We start from the raw sequence: 27,867 nt of genomic DNA, 5'->3' as shown, positions 1-27,867 counted from the left end.
CCTCCACCCCATTCCCCTCTGGTATCTACCATTTTGTTGTCAGTATCTATGAGTTTGTTTTTGTTTGTTTTCTTAATTCGTTATTTTTTGTTTTATATTCCACATATTGTCGCATCCAGCGCAACACAGGCTGTGGGGAGGCGAGAAGAGACGGCTTTGGGTTAAGCTTTAAGAAAGAAGCAGAGACTCAGTGCGGTTAAATCTCAGAGGGCCAAGGGTCTCTCAGCCTCAAAAGACTGGAGCCCGGAATCGGACCGACTGATGGCTTTTATTGATCACATACAAGGAAGTGGCATTGTTTTAGACACGGTCTGTGAAACTCTTTCACTACGTCAGAAAATTACCTCAAACTGAAACTATTTGTCCCAAAACAGCCAAAGCATATAGTCCCATGATGACTAAGGTGCAGTATGCACCTTCCTGCGGGGCAAAGTCACTCGTGTTGAAACAATTCCATGAGCTGAGCAGAAAGAGCTTGATCTTATCGCTCTAAAGACCTCTCTCACAATTAGGTGAGAGGGAGCAGCAAGACTCAGCAGCAACTTTTCTCAAGCATGGGGAAAGGGGAGGCAAAGCCCCTTCCCAGATCTCATAAGGCAGCTCATTGGAGGTCTCTGTAGTACCCGCTTGGCTTGAGTTGTTCCCCCCGTGGGGAATCTTACTCGTCATTGGCTGCAGACCCTCTTTTGGAGACCAGACAGAGAGACATAAGATGTAATAAACTCAGTCCCAGAGAAGCACAGTCCCACAGACTCTTCTTTCCTTAAGGAAAGGTACGGGGGGACAGACGGCTAGGCTGTTTTGTGTCTACAACATATGAGTGAAATCATACCATTTTTGTCATTTTCTGTCAGACTTATTTCGCTTAGCATAGTATGCTCAAGATCTATCCATGCTGTCACAAATGGCAATATTTCATCTTTTTAAGGGATAAATGGTATTTCATTATATATATCACATTTTTATCCATTCATCCTTCTGCAGACACTTAGGTTATTTCCACTTATTGGCTATTATAAATAATGCTGCAATGAACATAGGGGTTCATATCTTTATGAATTAATGTTTTCATATTTTCACATAAATACCCAGAAAAGGAATTGCTGGACCATATGGTAGTTCTAGTCTTAATTTTTAAGGGAAGCTCCATACTGTTTTTCACAGTGGCTGTACCAATTTACATTCCCATCAACAGTACATGATGGTTCCCTTTTCTCCGCCTCCTCTCCAACACTTACAAAAGACAAGTTATTTCTTGTTTTTTTGATAATAGCCATTTTAACAAGTGTGACGTGATATTTTATTGTGGTTTTGATTTGCATTTCCCTAATAATTAGTGATGTTGGACATCTTTTCATGTCCATTGGCCATCTGTATGACTTCCTTGGAAAAATGTCTATTCAGATTTTCTGCCCATTTTTAATCAGATTGTTTTTTGTTATATGAGTTCTTTATGTATTTTGGATAGTAATTCCTTATCAAAGTATCATTTGCAAATATCTTTTCCCATTCAGATGGTTGTTTTTTTGTTTTGTTGATGATTTCTTTAGCTGGTCAGAAGATTTTTAGTTTGATGTAGTTTGATAATTTGTTTATTTTTGTTTTTGTTTCCCTTGCCTTAGGACTCAAATTCACAAAAACACCCCTAAGATCAGTATCCAGGAGGTTTGTACTTATGTTTTCTTCTATGTATTGTTGTTGATTGATTTGTGGATGCAATCATCCTTGCATCCCTGCAATGAATCCCACTTGATTGTGGTGTATAATCCTTTTAATGTTTTCTCATATTTGATTTGCTAGTAATTGCATTACCATGTTAAAGATCCAGCTGCTTGCTGCACAAAAGCCAAAACTTGAGAGGTGAGGTTGGTAGAAAGAAATGCAGGTTTATTCAGAATGCCTTCATTCTGGGAGTATAGCAGACTTCCAGACATGTCCAAAAAACATCTGCCCCCCTCCCAGCATGGCCAAAAGGCATTATAGGCAGTTAAAGAGAGGCAGAACAAAGGAAAGGGGATGTTGGTCCAGCAATTCCTGGAAAAAGGTGTTTCCCAGAGGCTGGTTTGTTTCAGGGATAGGAGTGGATTTTATGTTGAAGTAAAAACTTCTTTCAAGTCAGTGTCCTGGAGGTTTCCTTGAGGAAACAGGGTCATTGAGCCTGAGCCTGGTATGCAAATGGTTTGGAGTAAACAGAACCATTGAAACTGGTTTGCAAAGTAAATGTATAGTAAACAGAATCATTAAGGTTTGGTGGCAGGAAAGTGAAGCAAAGAAAAGAAAAACTTTCAAAAAGTCCCAAGCTAAACTACTGCTAAATTGAATTACACTAGAGATTTAAATCTCAAAACAGAAAATACAGTGTCACCGTTACAATTGTTGATCTTTACATCTATATTTATCAGAGATATTGGCCTGTAATTTTTCTTTTTTTTCTGATGTCCTTGGTTGCCTGGTTTTGTTATCAGGGTATTATTGGTCTTGTAAACTGAATTATAAAGCATTCCCTCCTCTTCAGTTTTTTGTACAAATTTGAAACAATAGGTATTAAATCTTTGAATATTTGGTAGAACTCATTAGTGAAGCCATTTGGTCTTTTTTTGGGAGGTTTTTGATTATTGCTTCAATTCCCTTACTGATCAGTCTATTTAGGTTTTCTAATTCTTCTTGATTCAGCCTGGAAATCTTGTATGCTTCTAAGCATTTGTCCATTTATTCTAGGTTGTTTGATTTGGTAGTATATAGCCTTACATAGTATTCTTGTAAAATCCTTCGTATTTACGTGGTATCCATTGTAACTGCTCTTTCATTTCTGATTTTATTTATTTGAATCTTATTTCATTTTTCCTTAGTGAGTCTAGATAGAGATTTGCCAATTTTGTTTCTTTTGGAAGAACTGGCTCTTCATTTCATTAATTTTTCCTAGTTTTTTAATTCTCTATTTCATTCATTTTCTCTCTGATTTTTATTATTGCCTTTCTTCTACTGATTTTGGGCTTCATTTGTTCTTTTTCTAGTTCCTTAAGGTGTAATGTTAGATTTTTTTATTTGAGACTTCTCTTCAGATAGGCCTGTATTGCTCTAAAATTTCCTCTTAGCACCACTGTTGCTACATCCAAAAAATTTTTGGTAAGTCATATTTTAATTTTTATTTGTCTCTATATATCTTTTGATTTCTTCTTTTATTTCTTCCTTGACCCAATAATTGTTCAGCAACATGTTGTTTAATCTCCACATCTCTGTGATTTTTCCAGCTTTCTTCTTGCAGTTGACTTTAGTTTCATACTTTTGTGGTCAGAGAAAACGCTTGCTATAATTTTAATCTTCCAAATTTACTGAGATTTGTTCTGCTTTTCAACATATGTTCTATCATTGAGAATGTTCAATGTGCACTTGAGGAGAATGTGTATTTTGTCATTTGGGGGTAGAAAGATCTATGAATACCTATTAAATCCATATGTTCTTTTTTTTTTTAAATTTAATTTTATTAAATTTATTGGGGTGACAATTGTTAGTAAAATTACATAGATTTCAGGTGTACTAATATGTCATTTAAGGTTAATGTTTCCTTGTTGACTTTCTGTCTGGATGATCTATCCATTGGTGTTAATGGGTAATAAAGTCCCCTACTATTATTGTATTACTGTTCATTTCCTTCCTTAGGTCTTTTAATAATTGCTTTATATATTTTGGTCTTCCTAAGGTGGGTACATATACATTAATAACTTTTATGTTTTGAAGGATTGTCCCCTTTATCATTATAAAATGTCCATCTTTGTCTCTTGTTACCTTTTTTTTTTTTTTTTTTGGTCTTGAAATCTGTTTTGTCTCAGTATGGCTACACCCACTTTTCTTTGGATGCCATTTGCTTGGAGTATCATCTTCCACCCCTTTACTTTGAGCCTGTTTTTCTTTGGAGCTGAGATATGTCCCCTGAAGGCAGCATATAATTGTGTCTTGTTTTTTAATCCACCAAGCTACTCTGTACATTTTGATTGGTGAGTTTAGTCCATTTACATTTAGGGTGATTATTGATATATGAGGACTTGCTGTAGTTATTTTATCTATTTTTTTCTGGTTGCTCTGTATTTCCATTTTTTTCTTTCCCTTGTGTTTCTGTCTGATATTTTAGTTTGTTGGTTTTCTGTGCTATTTTTCTCCATCTCCTCTTTTTTTGTGTTTTGTGTCTCAGGTGGAATTTTGTTTTGTGGTTACTATGAGGTTTATATAAAATGTCTCATAGATAAAATAATCCTTTTGCTTCTGATAGCATCTTATCTTCATTCACTTATACATGCTCAGTCCTTTTCCTCCTCCGCTTTTATGTTTTGTTGTCACAAATTACATTTTTATGTTGCGCACTTGTTACCAAATTGCAGTAGCTATAGTTATTTCCAATGCTTTTTCCCTTTAACCTTTATAATTATTTATTACCCTATTCTGAAATAGAGTTGCATTTTTTTCTGCTTCTGTTTGTCACTTAGCTCAAAATTTTGTATACTTTTGTCTTTCTGGTTATGGTAGAAGAGCTCCTTTCAGCATCTCTTGTAACACAGTTCTTGTGGTGGTAAATTCCATCAGCTTTTGTTTGTCTGGAAAAGCCTTTATTTCTCCTTCATATCCAATGGATAACTTCACTGGATATATTATTCTTGGCTGGGGGTTCCACTGTAAATATCTTGAATATATAGTTCCACTTTCTCCTGTCCTATAGTTTCTGCTGAGAAATCTGATGGGATTTCCTTTGTAGATTACTGCTTTTATTTTTTCCTCCAGCTGTCTTAATAATTTTTTCTTTATCATTAACTTTTAATTGATATAATATAATATGATATAATATATGTCTTGGAGAAGGTCTTTTTGCATTAAAATAATTAGGTGGTCTGTTAGCTTCTTGCACTTGAATGACCAACTCTTTCCCTAGGTTTGGGAAGTTCTCACCAATTATTTCTTTCAATAAGCTCTCCCTTCTCCCTCTCTTCTTCTGGGATACTGATTGTCCTTATTTTGTTCTTTCTAACAGAGTCAGATAGTTCTCAGAGTTCTTTCATTTAAAAAAATATTAGTTCTCTCTTTCCTTCTGAGTCATTTATAGATTTCTATCTTCAAGTTTGTTAATTCTCTCTTCCATCTCTTGCATTCTTTAGCTCCAGAATTTGTTTGGTTCTTTTTTATAGATTCAGTCTCTTTGGTGAAGTATTGCTAAGTATTAATTCCTGAAATATTCATTAATTTTCTTCCTGAGTTCTTGGAATCACCTTTTGAGTTTTCTCTCATCTCATTGAATTTCCTCGTAATGGCTATCTTGAATTCTGTCATTTAAATCACAGTCTTCCATGACTTTGAGTTTGGTTTCTGGAGGCTTGTCATTTTTCTTTTTGTTACCATGTTGCTTGATGTTTTGTTCCTCTGCTGACACATTTGTAGTACTGGGATCTTGTTTAGTTACTGTTTTGATCTTAACAATTCAGCAGGCTGATAATTATGTCTTTCTTTTGATTTCTGGTAGATGACGCTATAGTGCAAATTTTTGTTTTCTCTCACCTGTGTTTCTTGTGCCTCCCGGGATCATGGTGAGAGGGGTATCACTTTTGTTCTTGGAAATTGACTACTGGGTGAGAGGGTAGTGGTTTTCCCCAGTATGCCATGTCACCTTGGTCTTGGGGTACCACCACTATGGTGGGGAGATGTGCAGGGCAGGGGAGAGCCAGACTCACAAGCCCACAGAACTGCCTCCTTGTTATGAATGGCCTCTAGCACCTCTGTGCTGTTAGGCACCTCTCTACCACAGATACGAGGTTTTCTCGCAACGGTGGGGGGAGGGAGTGGCTTCTTGGGTACCAATGTTGCTTCTGCCCCTCTTACCCCCCACTACAGAGAATTAGGGGAAGGACTCTCTCTGCTTTGTGATTCTCCTCTAACTCTCTCTTTAGCCCTCAGGGGATCCTTTTCTTGGTTAGAAAGATGCTTTTTCTTTACCTCAAATTTTATTTAGCTCCACAGTAAGTCTTTCTGCCTTTGAAGCCTAAGTCACATGCTCAGTGGAGACATCTCAGCGTTTCCTTATTTTCCAGTCTGATAAACTCATTCCTGTGCAGATGCTTCTCCATATTGACACCCCAACACACCCAACTGCTTTTAATTTCAGCAGCCTCAAGTAGTTGTTTTTCATATTTTTGTTGATTTAAGTTGAAATTCGTGGAAGGACAGGCAGTAGTTGCCTCATGGTGACAGTGCAACGGGAACACTTACGGAAGTTTGACTGTGGAAAAGCTACTTAGATCTCTATGCCAGTGGATCCCTACTTGTAAAATGGTAGCAGCAACAGTTACCTACCTCATTTTTAACTTTTGCATTGTGTTTTGAGAATAAAATGTGATTATAGGCAGTAAGCACTAAGTGCTCAATGAGCATTAATAGTTATTATTCATGTATTTCCTATAGGTGTGAACATTTGGATTGGGATTATTGGAATAAAAAATTAAGAACTGAAAAGTTAAAGAGCTTTGGTGGGTTGGCTACCTGGATACTGATGCTTGAAGGAAAGGTTTAAAAGGGAGGATGTTTAGAAAGGCAAAATATTTTATGTCAATTTTGCAGCCATTGGAGTTATACCCTCACCCTTTTCAATTGATACATATGGCAGAAATCAAAACAGAGAGTTGCAAGGAGTTAAGGCAGCTTGTGGGTATGCCTTTTATAAAATACCAAGTTAAACAAGAATGAAGACTATATAATAAATAAGGAGCTAATTACTGATACAGAACACTACTTCCCCATGAAATAACCCAATCCTCCCTCCATGCCTTTTCATTAAATTATGGGAAAAAATGAAATTAAGATTCTTATTAGTACTGCTTCCATTTGCTCCCTGGCTAGGTGGCTGAAAAAGAACATGCAACCCACCGAAGATCTTCGCTCAGTAATCCAGAAGCTGTCCGTGTTTGGCCCAATTAAGTCAGTCAACCTCTGTGGACGGCAAAGTGCAATAGTGGAGTTTGAGAGCATGACTTCAGCTTGTAATGCCATGAATGCTTTTCAAAGCAGGGCCCCTGGCACAATGTTTCAGTGTTCCTGGCAACAACGACTCATGTCAAAAGATGTAAGACTCCCCATTACCAAAAACCTTGTAAATTCTTAAAGCTTCTTTGACATAATTTGTTTTTCATCCGGGCTCTAGTGAAATATAATCATCATAAACAACGTCTTTCACAGAAAAAGGCACAGTGAGGTTTATTTAAAGTACTAGAAATCAGAAATCATAGCCTGTCCCTTCTTAACCTCGCTGTAGTAGTCGTCACAGTTTTGCTCTCCTGGATAAGAAGTTCATGGCTGCATTTATGCATTCGTCTGACACCCATCTTTCCTGGAGGACACGGCATTCTTCAGCATTAACAGCATGGAGCTTTTCTTTCTCTGTATTTCTGATGACCTGTTTTGAAACTTTCATGGCCTGAATAAACAAAACCAACAATAAGGTAAAGAGGTATTCTGATAGGAGCGATTAGTCTATAATTCTGCTTCTTGTTTCTTCATTGTTCATGTAATACAATTATACCTTAAGATATATGTGTAATACAAGACAGTACTTCTAAAACTTTAATGTGCCTCCAAATCATCTCAGTAGGTATGGGACGGGGCTTGCAATTACACATTTTTAAAAAGCTCCAGATAAACACTAAAGCTTCTGGTTCAAAGACCACATTTTGAGCAGCAAAAATATGAGAGCAATCAGTCACTAGCTATCACATATAAAAAATGGAAGTGCTACATGTTAAGAATCTCGTAAGTCAACCTATCCTATCTCGTTTCTCACCTAGACTCAGAATAAAAGTGCTTGGCAAATACTGTCTACCATCCTCCTCAAAGTTATCCCCAGAAAGAACTGTCCCTCTGTCTTCATATCCTAGACATGGGATGACTATTTGATACGTTTGTAAAAATCTGTATTAACGTTATTATGGTTATTTTAAATCTCAGATTTGGATGCATTTAAGGCCAACCAAGATATGTCTTGTTTCTTTGATTGCTTATTCTCTTAAGGTAAATAAATTATTTCCACGGTTCCCACAAGGAAAAAAAAAAGAATACTAGCATTTGGGGGGAGCTTTGAATATGCTTTCAGTCTGGTCCAAACTTCTTTCTGAAAAATACTATCAGGAAAAACTTCAGTAACTAGTCCTTGAGCGCACGCTTCTCTTGCTGTTAACTTCTTTCCAAAAATAAGCATCTCTGCTGCCTGAAATGAAAAGCAAGATTAAGAAATTAACTTAAAGAAAACAAGGCTCAGTTAACTTCAGAATTAACTGCTTTTAGTAGACAGAGGAAAATTTACTATTGGCCTTTTGAGGTTGCTAGGAATTCTCAAAGGAAGAAACTGATGACCTCAATAGGCAACGGTTTGCAAACTGTGTGCTGAAACCATCTTAGGTGCTCTAGAAGGTCTGCAGAGGTTGCTGCTTCTGTGTGTGTCTATGTTGGAGAGGCAAGAGCAAGGAGCCTAGGGCTGAAATGATCTGAAGTACATGCTGATTTTATAGCCCATGGAAGCTATGATTTTCCATTTTATACACTATAAATAATTACAAAAAAGAAGAAAAGGGTGGCTGGATGGCTCACTTGGTAGAGCACGAGCTCTGAATGACAGGGCTGCTGGTTCGATTCCCACATGGGCCAGTGAGCTGCGCCCTCTACAACTAGATTGAAGGACAATGACTTGGAGCTGATGGGCCCCAGAGAAACACACTATTCTCCAATACTCCCCAATAAAAAAAAAAAAAAGAAGAAAGATCATGGTCATAGAAATGCCAGAGAATCCTAACTTTCAAAATTCCCTTCCCTGGAAAGGCTACCCAATGGCCCAGCTCTGACGGTTTTCTTTTACCTGCACAGGTACTCAAATTAGTTCTATTCGACTGAAGAAAAGTGAAGAAGACTAATATTTAGTTTCTAACAGAACTGAGGTCACTAAGTAGATATCTTTCTCTACATTTACAATTTCTCTTCCAGAAAAGTAAAGGCTATTCCATAGCCAAATTCTCTAAGCCTTGTGTTGGTTCTCCCCAACCTTTTAAAGTTAAAATGTCTATAACAACTCAGTGACAGAATAAAGAGATTTAAAAAAAAAATATGTACAACCAAAACCTAACGGCAATGAAAACAGACTCAATCCCACGCCCCTTTCAGATCTCGAGTGTTCACCAAGCCTTTCCCTATCCGTTGGCTCTCTGGACTGGTCAGGATCCCATGGACTCATGCACAGAGTGTGGACAAGGCTGTTTCCATAAACACAGTGACAGATCTGAGCAGCCACTTAACCACTCCAGGGGCCTCGATACACTGGGAAAACTGGCTGATGGAAGGCTGACTGGGAGTGGTAAAGTCCCAGAGGCCTCACATCTGTTGGTACTTTACATGATTCTGAAAGTCAAGATGTCATCATTTAGTGGATGATACTTATCCATGAAGAAATTCACTGGAAGAATGAACTCAGCAACCAAGGGAGGCTGGCACAGCCCTGGTCCTTCACCTGATTAATACCCCCCAGCGGTGGCGGATGAGACCAGCACTGGCAGCCAGCTCAAGGAGCAGCCCCCAGTTGTGGAGCTGCAGAGAGTTTCTGACTTTCCCCCATACCAGACATTTCCTGTAGCCTGGTCCTTCTATATTTAAAACACTTAAGAGTTGGGGAGCAGACAGTTTGCTTTTCTTTGGTCTGTATCATTGAGGGAAAGGAGAACGTATGGGATTACTTTTCGAATAGAGATGACTTATTAAAATTTATTTTTAAGGTTTCCAAAGGTTACCTTGGCTGGGCCCATTATCTTCGGAAAAGTGTAAGAGGAACAGCCTTCTGGACTTAGGCCTAGGTGACCAAAAGGAGTATCAAATGTTGCCTATTTGGAGGGAAAAAAAAAATTATTTTTGTACGTGATTTTTAAAAATCATTACCTATCTCCTCATAATACTTAATTGAGAAACTTTTTTGAAAAATTAGGAATATTGTGTTCTTATATATACATAAAATTTACTCTTTCAATGTATGCAGCTTCATAAATTTTAACAAATGTATACATTTATGTAGCCACCACCATAAACAAGATATACAATATTTCCATCACCCCAAAAAGTTCCCTGTGTCTCTCCACAGTCATCCATTCCTCTCACCCCCAAGCAACTTCTGATCTGTTTTCTGTCCCTACAGTTTTGACTTTTCTAGAAACTTACGTAAATGGGATCATATGTGTAGCCTTTTGTAGGCTTCTGCTCTTAGCATAAATCTTTGAGAATAACCACGTTGTTGTATGTATTAGCAGTTTGTTCTTGTTAATTTGAGTAATACTCCATTGTATGGAGGTGTCATAATTTGTTTATCCATTCATCAGCTGAAGCCATCAGTGTTATTTCCAGTATTTTGGCTGTTATAAATAAGGTTGTTATGAACATTTGTGTTCAAGTTTCTGCACGAACGTATGTTTTCAATTCTCTTGGGTAAATACCTAGGGGTGGAATTGCTGGGTTGTGTGGTAAATGTATGGTTTAACTTTATAAGAAGCTGCTAAACTATTTGCAAAGTGGTGTACCATTTAACATTCCCACCACAGTATGTGTATTCCAATGCTCCACATCCTTGCTAAGTCTTGTTATCATAAGCCTTTTTAACTTTAACCATTCTAGTAGGTGTGTAGTGGTGTCTCATTGTGGTTTCAACTTACATTTCCCTAATGATGAATAGTGTTGAGCATCTTTTCATGTATTAGCCATTGGTATGTCTTCTTTGGTGAAGTAACTATCACAAGTACTTCAAGTTAGATTCTTTATCTTTTAACTATGGGGTTGTAAGAGTTCCTTATACGAGGTCAGATAATTAAGTTCACGAGTTCATCCTAGAAAAAGTGCTACACACTTCACTGCTGAATATCACTACGGTCACCTTCGAAGTCCTCCCCTTGGGAAGCTATGCACCGACGCCAACACCTAGTCCACCCTTCAAAGCCATTTTGGAACTCTTTTTCTGGAATGGCCATCAGATCTGTCATCAGATTACCCTTGATGTCCTGAATGTCATCAAAATGTCTTCCTTTCAATATTTCCTTTATCTTCAGGTAAAGAAAGAAGTCACTGGGGCCAGATCAGGTGAGCAGGGAGGGTGTTCTAACACAGTTATTTGTTTACTGGCTAAAAACTCCCTCACAGACAGTGCTGTGTGAGCTGGTGCATTGTCGTGATGCAAGAGCCATGAATTGTTGGCGAAAAGTTCAGGTCGTCTAACTTTTTCATGCAGCCTTTTCAGCACTTCCAAATAGTCAACTTGATTAACTGTTTGTCCAGTTTGTACAAATGCATATTGAATAATCCCTCTGATATCAAAATTGGTTAGCAACATCATTGCAACAAGTTCGCAAACTTAATTGTCACACCTCATTCATATATGCTAGTTATAAGTCATTTTCTTGATGGTGTCCTCGTATGTTTTTAAGAGCCATTTATACTTTATTTTCTGTGGGCTATTTATGTCTCTTCATTGCTCACCTATATATTAAGTTGTTGACATATCCCTTTTCAGATGTATTTTTTAAATATTAGAGATTAACCTTCACTGAGTTGAAAAACTGTTTCCTCCGTCATTTGTCTTGATCTTGCCCCAGAGGTTTTTTGGTTGTCTTTAAATACTAGAAACTATTTCAATATTGGTTATAATATAGTCACAATATTGGTTAAAATATAGTCAAGTTTAGGGGTTTTTTATTTTTATATTGCAGAAATATTTTTGTGTGTTCCTTGATGATCATTGACAATATGAAAATGGAATATTTTGGCTTCATTTCCCATAAGCAGATATGGTGTTTTATTTTAATGCATATTGTTAGGTGATATAAATATATAATGTATGCAGTACATAAATCGAAATAATAAAAATATAAAGTAAAAAGTTATTAATGTCTCCTATCTTCTCTTCCTCCCTCCTGCAAAAGCAAGCTTATTTAAGGAAATATACTGAGAAGTCACAGCCTAAGGAACATAGTAGGAAACCGAAAAAGAAAAAGCCAACCATAGCTAAGGGGCTACAAACAGGTACATACAAAGCTGACAATAAGCTGCATTTAACTTATATATATATATATAAGCATTATTATAAGTAAGCATTTAACTTATTTTTAGAAACGGAGCAGTAGATGTAGTTAAGGGTTTAGTCTGATGTTCTGGTATCAGACCGCTTGGCAACTCTGGGAGTTTCTTAACCTCTTTGTGCCACAGTTTCCACTTCTGTAAAATGGGGGTGAATATCTATCTCCCAGGACTGTTGTGTGTAGTAAGTGAATATTACAATGTGCATCAACAGAGTACCTAGTACATAACGAGTACTCAAATATTTATCACTTTTATGATTCCTATCTTTTTATTAACTCATAGAGAAAATGTACCATTTCTGACAGAGAAACTAATAGTCATTAACTATTGCCCATAATAAAGAGTAACTGTAATTTGGTTATATGGGTTAAATATTAACCCACATCTAATATGGTATTTATTCATGAGCTAGTAATGATAAATCCTACAAAATGAATTCCTTGACACTGGCTCTTTCTTCTGTGTCTTTCCCTGATTTTAAACTGAACCTTGTTTTAATTCAATTGCGTGAACTCTTAGCACTGGTCACTATTTGTGAATATTTTACTCTGGACCAAATCTCTTAGTATTTAAATTATGCACACACACACACACACAACATATTTATATTTCTATATATGTTCTATAATTTCAATTTTAATTCCAATTTATATCATAAGATGGAAGTCTTAGACATCTTTAAAAGGATGATGTTTAGGACAGTCATTTTGAATACAGTGGGAGATTCAGGACAAGATTCAAATATGACGATATTTGCCCTCCAAATAGTGAAGAATGAGACCCCCAAATTCAGGTCAGGAACTCCTCATGACACCCCTGTTTAAAGCAGGTCGATTAATTGGTCATTTAAGCCACAGAACGTGACCAAAGACTATTGATTTCTACCTTTGGGCAGAAATTCCCACCTATAAAAGTTAGGCAGCATAGCACCTAGAATTTCATTTGCTGTTTTCAGGGGAAAATTATTAATCAGAATTAGATCTGCCAGCATGCCCAATCGGTTAAATGGAATCCAGTAAAAGATAAACCAAAGAGTTAAGGACCCTAATATATGGTCCTGTATCAGTGGGGAAAATACCTCCAAATACAACTAGGAATCTCTTCAGTGGTAAAAACCACAAGTTTCCCACCAGACTGTAGATCAGCAAATCTTACCATCACATAAGCAAAAGTCACTCTAAAAATCAGATAACCCTAGAAGTTGTTATTAGCTATACAGTAAAAGTTCTAGGGTAAAAGTTCTAAAATAAATATTAATCATACCTTTGCTATAATGTCAAGAACTGGAAACAGACAAGAGTCCACTAGTTAGGGACTGGTTAAATTAGATAAGTTACATAACCCACATGTTAGCACTGGTTATTTCTGAGTGGTAAGATAAGGAATGATGCTTAACTTTATTCTTTGTACTTTTCCACATTTTCAAAATTTTATTTTCTCCTATGACATATATTACTATTGTAGTAAGAAAAAAATATCTGTAATTCAATGGTGAACAGAAGGGTGAATTGTGTTTTGGGCAAGTAAATTCTCTGAGCTTTAGGAAGTTCCTTCTTATTCTAAAATTCTAAATTCCAGAATTCATTTACTTGGGAAAAAAGTATCAAATAATCCATTTGCATAACCTGCAAAGATGCTACTTACTGTCCTACCCCCTATAAGAAGCTTTCAGGGTCTTCAGATTATTTTATAGTAATATGAAAATTGCATCACTGCTGTGTATAATTTGATTAAAAGAGTTGAGACACTGGTCACAATCATATTGGTGTTTAGAAAAATTCAAGTTAAAAATTCAAAATAAAATGAGTCAAATTAGTTAGACTACCTTTTTGGGAAAAATCTAGTCCATCCAACCACAAACCAAATGTAACGTGTATGCTACTTGCAGCAATAAAGGAGAATTCAAAGGATCTCATTTTTACTTGCATGACTTCCTAAGTTTCTGGGAGCTCACTTACCTTGTCGGACGCATACACAACATCAAATAGCCCAAGAGTGGTGACTGCGATTCCCACAGCTGGACCATTTACCACTGCGATCAGAGGCTTAGGGAAATCTATAAAACAACCTACAAAATCCCTACAGAAATGGAAATACAAAAGCATATTCAAATGTTTCAAAGCAGCATTACTAAAGTATAGGTAAGACAGTAGGAGTATGAAATAACAAACTCTTCTGGCCAAGCTGGGTGTTTCTACATCACCCAGCAGGGCTTCCCTGTCTTGCCACCTCCCTGGTCTGACACACCAGGTTCATCCACGACACCTATCTGAATGGCACTTGATGGAAGCTCACAGAGTGAGTCCTACAGTTCAACCTTGTTTCAAATCTTGTATTCTGGGCAGTTAGGTCAGGGCTGTAAACCTCCTGTAGGCTTACAGATTAAGATGGCCGACTGAGCATATGCTGCCAAGTTACAGCTCAGTGGGAATCAGAGACTCAGCAGGGACAAATGAGACAGAATGAGAAGCCTTCACATCCTCTGTTTTTTGAGACTACTTCAAAGACTCCTATTACCAGCAAACATGGAAGTCATGCATTCCTCTGGCCAGATGAGAATTTGCTAAATTCCTCTGCCTCAATAGGAGAGAATTTGATTTACTACAGTTGACTTTTATGCTTTCCAAACAAATCTCATGGAGAACAGTAGAATGAACAGAAGTTCAAGTGACAGAATGAAGGCCCACCTATTGATAGAAGCAGTTTAGAGAAATATGCCTGTTCAAAGTAACAATTAATTACATTGACACAAAGAAGTATTTAAATAAATACCACTTTGATAAATACCAATGAGACCTCTATGATTAGACAAATGTCACTCTTACCTCAGCATAATAGCACTATTTTTAGCTTTCTCTTCTACTCCACCAGCAGGAATGTCAGTGAAGTTAGTCAGATCATTCCCACTACAGTAATAGTCACCATTTCCTGTAAATAAAATCAAGGAACTCACCATTCATCATTCATTCTATAATTACTGAGTATCTACTATGTACCAGGCTCTATGCCAACCACTGGAAACACACTGGTGAACCAGCTCTGGTTTTTTGCCCTAATTTACAGACTAGTTGGTAAGTTGGACATATATTGAAAAACACACAAATAATAAATGTAAGCAACCCAACTATGACAGAAAGGAGAGGTACATGATGATAATACGAGAGTATGTAATGGGGGTTTGGTGTAGTCAAGGAGTTTAGGGAGGGACTTTCCTAAGGAAGGGGCAACTGACTGAGATCTGAAAGGCAGGCAAGATTACCGAGAAAAAAGGGTGTGGGAAGAACATTCATGCAGAGGGAACAGCATGTGCAAATGTTCTGTGGAGGGGGGAATCTCAGTGTTTATGATGGGTTCAAAGAAGTGCCACCCTGCCAGAGCAGGAAAAGCCAGGGGGAAGAAGCTGATGTAGGATGAGGAAAGGCAAGATGGAACATGGGAGAATAGCCATTGAAGGTGTTTTATTGTTGTTGCTGTTGTAGTTTTAAATTCAATTATAATTTACATACAAAATGACCAGTTTTCAAGACTCAGTTCAATTAATTTTTTGATAATTGTAAATACCTGTGTGATCCATGTAGAACAAGATACAGCACATTTCTATCATCCCAGAGAAAGTTCCCTTGAACTCTCTTCCAGACATAATACCATCCCACCCTGTGTTGAGACTTTCTGGCTTCAATCACTATAGATTAGTTTTGCCTTTATCTCAATGGAATCATACAATATGCACTTTTTTGTGCCCGTCTTCTTTTAATGAACTAAGTTTTTAAGGTTCACCATGTTCTTGTGTGTATCAATTACTCATTCCTTATTATTGCAGAGTAGCATTCCATTGTATGAATAGTCAACAACTTGTTTATTTACCCATCTATTAATGGACATTTTGTTATTTTCAGTTTTTGGCTACTGTGAAACAGGCATAATTGTTCTTGTACAAGTTTTTTGTGAACATATCCTTAATTTATCTTAAATGCCCAGGTGTGGACTGGTGTGTCACCGAGCTGATGTGTAGTTCTATAACAAGTTGCCAAATAATACTCCAGAAGTGTTCTCATATCAGAAATGTCTAAGAGTTCCAGTTGCTCCACATCATTACCAACATTTGGTATCGTCTGTTTTGGGATTTTAGCCATCTAGTGGGTGAAATATCTCATTGTGGTTTTAATTTGCATTTCTTTGATGACTAATGATATTGAGCACATTTTCACTTCTTTTATGAAGTGTCTAAGTCTTTATCCAGTTTTTAAATCTGGTGGTTCATTTTATTAATTTGTAGAAGTTCTTTATGTATTCTGGATATTAGTCCTTAATCAGATTTATGTATGGCAAATATTTTTTTTTCCCAGCCTGTGGCTTTATATTCATTTTCTTACTACTGTCTTTTGATAAGGAGACATTTTAAATTTTGAAAAGTCAAATGATAAATTGTTTCTTTTATGGTTAATGCTTTTTCTGTCCTGTCCAAGAAATCATTGCCTACCCCAAGGTAAACAAAGATATTTTCTTCTAGAAGCTTTATGTTTCTGGTTTTTATGCTTAGATAGCTATATTAAATTAATTTTTGTGTAGGGTGTAAGATGGGATTGAAGTTCATCTTCCCCCATATGGAAATTTAGTTGCTCTTGTACCATGTTAATAGATTTTTCTTTCTTATTTGGAAAAAGATTATATTGAAAGTAATGAGGAGACTGGACTGGGAATGGGAGAGGCTGGCAAGAGGGAACCAGAGAGACTAGATATGGGCTCACTTCAGTTCAGAGTCCACGGTGGCTTGGACTAGTGCAGAGGAGGCAGGGAAAAAAAAAAGAACTGATTCCAGAGATACTGATAAGGTGAAATGGGATTAGACTGGACATGGGAGATGAGGGGGAGAAAACTGTCAATGAGTGTTAGGATTCTGGTCTACCTAATAGGGTAGATGTGCAGCCACCCACTGTGACTTGGAACACTGCAGAACATGCAGAGAGAGAAATGTGGGAGGTGACAGCCATGAGGAAGTGCCAGGTGGGTACACCAGTCTGGGGCATCCTGGACTGAAGCTATGCGAACCACTGGCATATAGACTGTTGTTGAAGTGTGGACATGGGTGAGAGGGCCCAGGGAGAACATAGAGAAGAGTGCCTAGGGCTAAACCTTCAGGAACTCTCCCATTTGATGGCCACGTAGAGGACGAATCTGCAAAGAAGCTCAGAGAGAGCAACCAGGGACAGGGGAAAACCAGGGGCAGGCTGTGCCACTGGAGCCCAGGGAAGACAGAACTTTAAGAAGGATGGAAAGTTAGATGAAGCTTGAAAAACGTCCCAGTATTTAATGATACCAAGGTCAGAGGAGACCCAAGCAAACAGTAGAGATCCCAGTAGAATGGGTTCAAGGACAAGTTTCAAAGGAAAGAATCAAAGGACATGTTTGTTTTGCAGTAGGGCTTCGGACAGTTATATTTGGAGTACTGAGAAACAAAGAGCTATGTCTGATTTTAGCAGTATTATTACATAATAAATTTGTCCCTTAATATTTTTCTATATTTCTACCAGGAGCAAATAGTGCCACAAATAGTATTTTCAATAATTTTATGAGCAATAAAACTTCTTTTCCAAATTCTTATGCTAGTCATATATATATATATATAATATATGTTGTATTATATATATTATATATATATAAGATATAGATAGATAGATAGATAGATAGATAGATAGATAGATAGATATAGATATAGATATACTGGGGGTGCCAAAAAATGTATACAAGTGGACACTTTGGCCAACGTTGCTCAAGCAGTAGTTTGCCATAATGAGAAGTGTCTGGACGCTGATGGTAACCACTTTGAGCACCTCTTGTCATTGCAGAAGTCAAACGTGACTTGTATTCATCTTTTTCTATTGGTATATATTGAGTATTACAATTTTAACAGTTTTTTTTTTCTTTCTTAAAATGTGTATACATTTTTTGGCACTGGGTGTGTGTGTGTGTGTGTGTGTGTGTGTGTGTAATAACATTAAGAGCTGAGCTGTCCTGCCGACTCAAAACAGAAGTGATGGACAGTAAAAAGAAATAAAAAGGTGCCTGAGAGTTCAGAAAAAAAATGAAAGAGAAAACCATAGCCATTAGGGAAATGATGCATTAGAAGCAGTAAAAGGAGAAGAGACATTGCTAAATACGCAGTCAGGGCATTGGAGTATAGGATTGAGACAACTGAGCAAAATAAAGGGAAGACAAGAGTTAAGAATTCAGAGAAAATAACAGATAACAGTCCCCAACAGACCAGACATTTCTTTTCCATAACTAGAATTTCTTTCAAAGAGAACAGATCAATTGAAACAAAAATATTCAGAGATACTATCAAAGAAAACTTGAATTAAGGGCTTAGTAATCAGTTTTTAAAAAGTGATAAAGAATGGGAAAGTATCCCATGGTCATCTAGGGAAAAAAATGATCTTATAAAGGGGCTAAAAGCAAAATTAATAGTAGCCTCAACATTTTCCAAGCAACATTCAATGCTAGAAAATAATGGAGCTGTATTTAACAGACTATACACTTGGAAGAGACGTTTAGGGGTATCGGGAAATTCATGCTAACTTTTTCGCGTTTCATAGGGGCAAACGACAGATACTGTCCAAAGGGAATAATACAAGATAGAGACGTTGGTGTGTACCCCATAAACCTATGAAAGGAATTACGAAAATAAGTAAAAAGCTTCCAAACTATGAGAAATAAAACACACACAAAGCAAAAGAAGGAAAACACAGACCATGAAGTAAAAAATAACAATCAAAAAAGCATTACAAATAGAAAGCATGTAAGGTGCCAGAACTAAAACCTAACAGGTCTGTCATACACATAAATCTAAACATGTAAACGCACCTTTATGAGAAAAACGCAGACTGGATCAAAGGGAGAAAATACAACAATGTGCAAAAGACACTCAATAAAAAAATAATTCAGAAAAGTGTAAAGTTAAAACAATGGGTAAAGGTTTGCAGACAAGTGCAAACGATACTGAAGCAGGTGTTATGGTATTACTATTTGACAAGGTTGAGTTCAAGGCAAAAAGCATTAAATGAGACAAGACAGCCATTTTGTAATAAAAAATAAACTCCACAGTGAAGACCTGACTATAAATTTTTTAGTGTAAATGAGAAACAGAAACCCACAGACACAGACAATAGTTTAGTGGTTGCCAGAGGGTAAGGGGGGTGGGGGGTGGGGGTGGGAGATGAGGGTAAGGGGGATCAAATATATGGTGATGGAAGGAGAACTGACTCTGGGTGATGAACACACAATGGGATTTATAGATGATGTAATACAGAATTGTACACCTGAAATCTATGTAATTTTACTAACAATTGTCACCCCAATAAATTTAATAAAATAAAAAAAATTAATTAAAAAGAAGCCTAAGAAAATAAAATTCCTAAAATGAAAAAAAAAAAAAAAATTTAGTGTCAATAAGATACAAACTTGCTTTATTTGAACAAAAAGGAAAAACTCACAGAAACAAAGATGCCTTTAATTCACTCTTTTTTAATCTAAGACAAATTCACTAGGAGCAAAAGCAGAATTTGGCGAATCTAAATAATATCAATTAGAAAGGTAAGTCCAACTGATCTATTTTTTTACTCTACACCTTAAAAATAAAGCATGAATACTTTTGAAATGCTCCTGGATGATATAAAAAATTGGCCATTTTCCAATTCTTTATCTTCAAGATAAAGATTTGAATAGATAGTACCGTGTTTCCCAAAAACTAAGACCTAGTCGGACCATCAGCTCTAATGTGTCTTTTGGAGCAAAAATTAATATAAGACCGGGTCTTATATAACATAATATAATATAATATAATATAATATAATATAATATAATATAATACTGGGTCTTATATTAATTTTTGCTCCAAAAGATGCATTAGAGCTGACTGTCCAGCTAGGTTTTATTTTCGGGGAAACACGGTATATTATACTTTTATTAAAATATAGTTAATTTAAAAACATTACTTTCCTGTATCAAACCAGTGGTATGTCTAGACTATTGTTTTTCTTATCTCCATTCTCCTAAATTACCTGGGTATACACATGAAATACCAGGGCCATCTTCAATGCTTCCCTTTCATTCCCTTGAATCAGCTATTACATTTTCCCCACACAGCCCCCCCACCCTTTTTTTTTCAGTAAAAGCTATCTGATATGTCTAGATAATATTTATTTTACAAATTTTAACAAAAATTAAAAGAAAAGAAAATCACTCCTGCTTCTGCCATGCCAACAAACAGTAACAGCTATCTTCTATCGAGTATCGGCTATGCTCCGTGGCCTTTACCTGCGTTATCTCATGTCATCATCTCAACCATTCAATGGGGTTAGTAAACACTCTTCTCCATTCAGGAAGCAGAGGTCACCCACAGATAGTAAGGAGTAAAGCCAGGATTTAAACTCAAGTTGTTCTGAGTCCTGCACTTAATTTAAGCCCACTGCGCATGGTGCCCCTTCCAGATGAAACAACTTTCTTTTTCCATGTTCTCATCAGTCCAGGTCCCTGGGCATCCATCATACTTTCCAGTTTGATACAATGCTGACGTAATTTTTAATATTTTAAAAAATGATCTTAAACATTTTCTATATTGTTGGTCTTTACAATTTTAATTTTTAATGCTTGTGCAATATACAGTCTTGTGGATTTTCTATAATTTTCATTTTTATTCTATCATGGCAACATACTTAGAATGTTTTTACATTTTCACGATTATAAGTAATGTTACAAAAATTATCTTTCTTGCATAAGACTTTTCCCTTTGGGAGGTACCCAATTTTAGTACCAACGGTATTTTTCTTACCAACTGGTATCTGCTTTTTACATGACAAAGATATCAATCTTGTGTCTATTTTTCATATATTTAAGAATTAGAGTCTCTCAGTACTAGAAAAGATCTTAAAGTTTATTTATTTAATTTCCTATCTAGTACGAAATACCACAAATAGAAAGAAATCCAAGAAAATGTCTTACCTGTTAAAACAGTTATGGTTGAGTCATCCTTGCTTGCGGTTTTAAGTGCAAGCATGATCTCATAATACATCTATATGAAAGAGGGAATACGAGGAAAAGAAAGGAACTCTGAAAATGAGACATCACTCACTGGATTCACTAAATGTCAGTATGCACGCCTGCTCTTGGCAAAGTGCCACACATTTATGTTGGTTGTATTTACATAACCCAAAAGGCAGCCCAACACATTTGAAAGGAGTTTCATTCATTTTATAATGAATTGAATTATGTACCAACTGCTACAGTATATGCTGGGGCTATACCCACTTTTTTCCAAAAGTGAACAAATAAGATAGACCTTGAGCTAATGGAGGGGCTAGCTCTAAAATGGGTGGGAAGTACAAAGTAGCAGGAAGCTCAGAGGAGGCACTGATCTAGGGTGGGGAACAGGATGGGAGGTGTCCAGAGAGAGATTTCCTAGAAGCAATTTTTCAGTTGGGACCTCAAGAAGGAGCAGGAGGTTCCTAGGCAGTCTGGGAAGTGTTAATGAGTGTTAAAGGGCTGGGATTTTCAAGACATTGTAATGACAATCAAAGACAATGGGCCCAATATTTCAAATCAGCAACACCTCTGAAAATCTTGGCTGTGTAGTTGTTATAGCTTTTAATGCATTTAAACCAGTTACAGTTTCTACCTCAGATGAGACTTCACTGTGGGAAGAGAATGATGATGGCTGATATTTACAGATACACAGACACTGAAAAAAAAAAAGTATGGACTTTACAAAATATATGAATAAAGGTGAAATCATTTCCACTGAGGGAGGGAATGAAGAAGTCATTCCATTAGTATTATAGATATGATGACACACGCAGCACGACAGGGTAACTGGCAAGAGCCAGGATTAGGAGATGGGTATATCGGGTTTCAGTAAGGTTTTCCTGCTTATTAGTCATGTGAATTTGAGCAAGTTACTACTTAATCTAATTAGTTTATTGTTAAGTAGTAACAACATTGGGCTCCTTGTGGGGATTAAATAAACCTCTGTGTGGAAAGCGCTGACACATATTAGGCACTGTATAAAGGGTAGTTAGTGCTATTATTACCATGATAATATATTATGTTGGTGCAAAAGTAATTGCGGTTTTTGCAATTGTTTTTAACCTTTTAAATAGCAATTACTTTTGCACCAACTTAATAGAAATGAATAGGGGGAAAGAAAATACAGTTTGAGAACCAAATGTTTTATTAATTGAATGGCACATATCCAACTTCATGGAATTGTTATCTAAGACTGTTTTAAGTTATATGCTCTTTCTGCTACGATGTAGATGATAAATCCAATGAAAGGGGTTACACCTTCTCAAATTTTACTCCCTCTCCAGCACTAAGCATCCAATTAATTCTTTGTAAGTTTTTCAAGGTGAAAGGGCTTACGTGCTTATTTTTATTATCATTTTAGTTCAATGAGAGGTTCAAAGACTAAAGTTGCTCTTGTGAAGTAGAACATTTCAAGCAAAGCTGGGCTGCAATCTATTTAAGATGAAGTCCTTCTCGCCTCTCTACTTGTATAAAATAAAGCTCCACGCAGGTAGAACAGCACTCACTGTCAAGCCTAAGTGACATGAGGATACTTCTGGGGACAGTCTATATGGACCTTAGCGAACCTCTAAGCATATTCTCTTATAGCAACGTATAGTCCATTGATATTAATTTATCTGGGCTTCCATCATTAGGAAAGTTACAGAGGTTCTGGGGCATGTAGGACCTGCCCGAAGCCCACAAATTCTAAATAATAAGTGCCCAACTCAGTTGTATGAAGATGTAGCCACAATTACTAATCTTTCTGAACAGACCAAATGAGATCACACAAAAAGTAGGAAAGATGCTGAAACACTGTAGTTTTTGAGTGTAACAGACAGAGGAAGAAAAGAACAGGAGGATGAACTTCCAGGGCAGGTAAGGTCACCTGAGTGCTGATTGCATTCTTTTTGATGGGCCGGTTCAGCATGATCTTTGTGATGCCGTCTTCAGAGGTCACCACCAGGTTTTCATATCCCTGTCGTTCCCTGTCTGCTCCAGGCTTCGCTTGGCTAGAGGACTTGGATGAAGCAGTCAAACTGGACACCAAGTCCACATAGTTTTGCCGGGCAGTTTCCTGAAGAGAAGATGACAAGTAACTTCAGCCCATGGTCAATGAATAAGCTTTTTGAGAAACTTAACTGTGCTGAAAAGTAGCATCTTGCAATGAAGAAAGAACAGAGGTTCTGATTCAATAGTTACATCAAGATCTCAAAGGCTCCATCTATAGTAGATTGATAATGAGAAACACCTAACTTCCTTTAGGAGTATAGCAATTAAAATAAAAGCAGAGTAACAAGTAAATTTACCTTGGGCAGATTGCCAAGAACATTCCATGCGTCCCATTTGGCCTTATTGACCAAGTCAAACACACCTGGTTTGGGAATACTACAAGGTCCTTCAGTGGCCTGTGAAAGGAGAGGCAATTATCAGCCAAATGTCCATCCACGCAATTTGAAGCCTTAAATATTTAAGATCCATAAAATGCATAACTAGCACAAATGCACCTTTCCCTCCCAAACACTTTCACAAATGCATAAACAACAGAAAAAAGACTGGAGAGATAAAATGTGCCATTGGCTATGAGTCTCTAAAATAAGTTATAACTGCCTGCGTATGAAAATAACGCAAGATAAAGGTTATGGGAAAGCACTTTTCAAAAACTCGAATAGTTCATTAGTTTTATACTGATGATCACATTTTTCACATACAATAGAATATTCAAGCAAACAATCTTCAAGCATAACTAGCCAATAAACATTTGGAAATCCACAGTATATTCTAAAAACCATTCAGAGGTACAAAAACTACCACTAATTCAGCGGTGGATTTCTGGTAACTGAACAACAGAGATGTAGCTGAGGGAGCAAGGTGGGGCTGTCAGAGCCACTGGCCCTTAGGAAACTGAACCAAAGGACTTGAATTGAAAGCAAAAAGCAACAGACTTTACTTGTCTGAAGGACAGAGTGAGTGTTTTCAGATGAATAAAATACCCTACTCAACTATTTTTCACAAATGACAATTTAAAACCCCACTTAATAACCACATTTAAAAAAATTTAATTTCATAACATAATTGGCTAAAAGAGGAAAGGAAAAAGAGGCTTTGAAAAACACATGGCAGTAAATGAGGCTAAGACTTTGGAAAAACAGAGATAAAAGTGGCTCTGCAAGAATCAGGCACCTGAGAAATTAGAGCAACAGTCCTCAAGACTTCCCCAAATTGACGCCCAGTGCCAGACTGGGGCAGTACTGAGACCACCTTCAGGTTCAATAATCTGCAAGAATGACTCACAAGAACTCACTGAAAGCTGTTACACTCCAATTACAATTTATTGCTGGAAAGGATACAGAGCAACATCAGCAAGGGAGGAGATCCATAAGGGGAAGTCTGGGGAAGGACCCACCTCCCGTCCCCACTGTGGAGTTAGGACAGTGTACCTCTCTCAGAATCGATGGATGACAAACGACGAACACGGAGCAGCACCTAGGGAAGGTCACTGAAGCCGGGGTGTTCAGAGTTTTCACTTGAGGCTCCATCGCATAGGCATAATTGAAAGTGTAACCGAAGCCCCACCTCTAAATCATATTGTTACTATCATGTGGCCAGTCCCACTCTAGATCACTGTTAGACTCTCCAGGGAAACAGACACTCCTATCAGACATGGTGTTTCAAAGCTGTAGATATTGGGTAACCTATGGTAACCTTGCCCAGAAGCCAAGGGCAAAAGCCAGATCTCTTTTTGGGCAAAGTTAAATTCTTCACTATACACACCCATATGAAAGTAAGAGAGGCTCAGCCCAATCACAGGAAGAGAAAATCAGAATACACAGGAGCCCAGAGAGGCTGACTTTCCAGAGTAGTCAGTCCTTAGACATTGCAACTTAAAAACTTAAGTTTTACAATTTTGTTATAGAAACTTTCAAACATAAACAAAAGTAAATTATAATAAATTCGCAATATTCATCACCCAAATTCAACAACTATCACTTTTTGCCATAGTTACTTCCCCATCCTTTCTTTTTTTTTTTTTTGCTTTATTTTATTGAATTCCAAACACCATACTATTTCACCCCTATATACTTAGTATGCATTCCTATCAAAACAATCAACATTTTCTTATATAACCACAACGCCATTAACTGAAGTTCCTAGGTGTCATCTAACACTCAGTCCATATTCAAATTTCCCAGTTTTCTCAGACAACTTTTTCAGTTGATTTATTCTAATCAGCAGCCAAATAAGATCTACACATTTGGTTGTTGTTACAGCCTTTAAGTCTCTTACTCTGGAGTGATCCTGACCGGTTACTTTTTGAATAATAGCATTTGAGAGTCTAATATAAAAACTCGAATAGTTCATTAGTTTTATACTGATGATCACATTTTTCACATACAATAGAATATTCAAGCAAACAATCTTCAAGCATAACTAGCCAATAAACATTTGGAAATCCACAGTATATTCTAAAAACCATTCAGAGGTACAAAAAACTACCACTAATTCAGTGGTGGATTTCTGGTAACTGAACAACAGAGATGTTTTACGTATACGCCTGTGAAAAGCTGACATAGGTGGAGTCACTTTAAAATAGAGCCAGAGCAGCTACTGCAGAGGAACTGCCTTGCACGTCTTGGTCCTTGAACCTTTGCAATGTTTGACTAGAAAAATAACCTTTGATTGGGACAAAGCAATACTGTCTTATAAACAATTTTTTTGTGAAACCAACAGGAAAACTAGCATCTAGACCACAAGGACTATTGATTTTGGACACTCTTTCTGAAGATATAATGAGTCAGCCACGTGTAGCTAAAGAGTAACTCAGTTTGTTAGCACCAGTAGGAATTTCTTTCCTCTACTCATATAATCATTTCCCTTTCTTTTCTCATAAAACTCCCTTGCCTTGAGACACAATTTGGGCTTCTGTCTGCATCTGTGCCCAAAACTGCAATTCTGTGATCTCAAATAAATACTTGTTGCCTCTCACTGTTTATTTTTAGGTTAACACATTTTTTTAGAGGAAAGGCAGCAAAACAACCCCAAAGTATTAAAGCTGAATTTTAGTAAAACATACAGCATGTGTATCTGAGGAGCCACCTGCTCAAAATGTCTCTAAATTATACCAGAACGTAGGCATTTACCTGCTTGTATAGCGCATAGAGTTTCAGCTTCACTTCATTCCCTGGATCCTTCTTCAACAGCTTCACCTGATTCATTGCATTTTCAAAGTCTTCCTGACTGGCTCGCATTGCTGTTCCACTCACGTGCAGCTGAAGTGCTGGGAAACTAATGACCTGCAGAGGACTGCAAACAGGAAAACTGATTTCTAATTATTCCCAACCCCTATATACCAAAGTGCTGTTCCTCTGTAAATATTTTCCATATACTTGCCCCAGCAAGCTGACTGCAAATGGTTAGTGGTTTCCAAAATTATCCCTAGATAAGAAATCAATACAGAAGCTAACTGTAGTAATTTTATAATAAAGGAAGATACTATCCAGCACGTTATTTGTAGCAATTCAAATTAAATACAGCCATACCTTGGAGATACTGTAGGTTTGGTTCCAGGTATTATATCCACTCAAAGTATCATAGTAAAGCAAGCCTCTTGCTGGTATAGAGGTTCTTCCCTTCAATTTGTAAAAAATGCAATATCTGTGAAGTGCAATAAAGCCAAGTGCAATAAAACGAGGTATGCCTATATAGATATTATAAAAGCAGCCAGAGCCCAAGGGCCATGTAAATTTTGCCACAGGCAAGAAGTAAATGAAAGGCAGGCAAGATAGAAGCAAGCAAGAGTCTGAGACCAAGGGGGTAAATAATGTGAACAGAATTTAGTCTTGTGCCCAAAGTCCAGAAACAGCCTCTGCAGTCACTGATTAACAAAGTATAAACTATTATCAGGTTAGTTCTTTCCTCTCTGTGGGGACAGAGCCAGGAGAGCAGTTTCCAGGCTCTCAGCCTCACGTGGAAAGGTGCTGGCTCGGGTTGTAGTAGATGGCCCTCAGCTGTGACTAGTTGGCCATCAGCTGTAACCTGTTAGTCATTAGCCACTAATATAACTGTCGTGGCTGGGCTAGCAGGCGTGGATTGCAGCGAGCAGGTTGGTTGGTTGGCAGAGAAGTGGTCGGCAGATTGTGGATCATGTGGATCCTACTTCCTGTGTCTCGCCCGGCCGCCAGCGAGATGGGGGTGCAGGAAGACCCCCTGTTGGGGTACTGGCAGATGTTTCCTTTTGTGTCATAACCAGCTGCCATCCAGGATATAGTGGTATGATTCCCCTATCTATGGCTCCGTGGATGTTCCTTTTTGGCCTCACCATGTCCTGCGTTCTTATCTGGGGAGCGGGACCAGCGACCCCGCGTTACACTCTCCATTCAGCAAAACGTGTTTCCCAACATGCACAGAGGTGGGAGGAGGGGATAATGGGTGAAGATATAAGAAATGTTCAAAAGAACAGATGAGATGTATGGGGACAGAGCCAGGAGTGCAGTTTCCAGGCTCGCGGCCTCACGTGGAAAGGTGCTGGCTCAGGTAGTAAATGGCCACCAACTGTGATTGGATGGCCATAAGCTGTGGCTAGTTGGCCGTCAGCTGTAACCAGTGAGCCATTGGCCACTAATATAACTGCTGTGGCTATGCTAGCATCAAAATGGGGGCTAGCAAGAAAATGGGGGCTGA

At 37.5% G+C, this 27,867-nt stretch overlaps 1 protein-coding gene across 7 annotated transcripts in view; it reads right to left on the bottom strand.

Moving 5' to 3' along the window:
- Nucleotides 1-7,204: 7,204 nt before the first annotated feature.
- The window catches only part of ECI2 (enoyl-CoA delta isomerase 2), a 37,627-nt gene continuing 16,964 nt past the window's right edge, over nucleotides 7,205-27,867 (bottom strand). For 4 of the 7 annotated variants that reach the window (XM_019752362.3, XM_019752363.3, XM_088791398.1 and 1 more), the window contains exons 2-11: nucleotides 26,727-26,841; nucleotides 26,328-26,490; nucleotides 23,496-23,594; nucleotides 23,075-23,263; nucleotides 21,127-21,196; nucleotides 14,955-15,057; nucleotides 14,088-14,208; nucleotides 9,804-9,893; nucleotides 8,093-8,236; nucleotides 7,205-7,450 (exon numbers count right to left, since the gene is read on the bottom strand). In XM_019752362.3, coding sequence (XP_019607921.3) covers nucleotides 7,295-7,450; nucleotides 8,093-8,236; nucleotides 9,804-9,893; nucleotides 14,088-14,208; nucleotides 14,955-15,057; nucleotides 21,127-21,196; nucleotides 23,075-23,263; nucleotides 23,496-23,594; nucleotides 26,328-26,435 — 1,080 coding nt within the window. In that variant the 5' untranslated portion in view covers nucleotides 26,436-26,490; nucleotides 26,727-26,841 and the 3' untranslated portion in view covers nucleotides 7,205-7,294. Of the gene's footprint in view, nucleotides 7,451-8,092; nucleotides 8,237-9,803; nucleotides 9,894-14,087; nucleotides 14,209-14,954; nucleotides 15,058-21,126; nucleotides 21,197-23,074; nucleotides 23,264-23,495; nucleotides 23,595-26,327; nucleotides 26,491-26,726; nucleotides 27,726-27,867 lie in introns of those variants that run through there. The other 3 variants (XM_019752360.3, XM_019752366.3, XM_019752361.3) reach the window with 2 other exon arrangements.

This window comes from Rhinolophus sinicus, chromosome 14 (genome assembly GCF_057876585.1).
Source record: "Rhinolophus sinicus isolate RSI-liver-muscle chromosome 14, RSI-T2T, whole genome shotgun sequence".
In the NCBI taxonomy this organism is placed as follows: Eukaryota; Metazoa; Chordata; class Mammalia; order Chiroptera; family Rhinolophidae; genus Rhinolophus; species Rhinolophus sinicus.
This window is presented reverse-complemented; position numbering and strand designations above follow the sequence as displayed.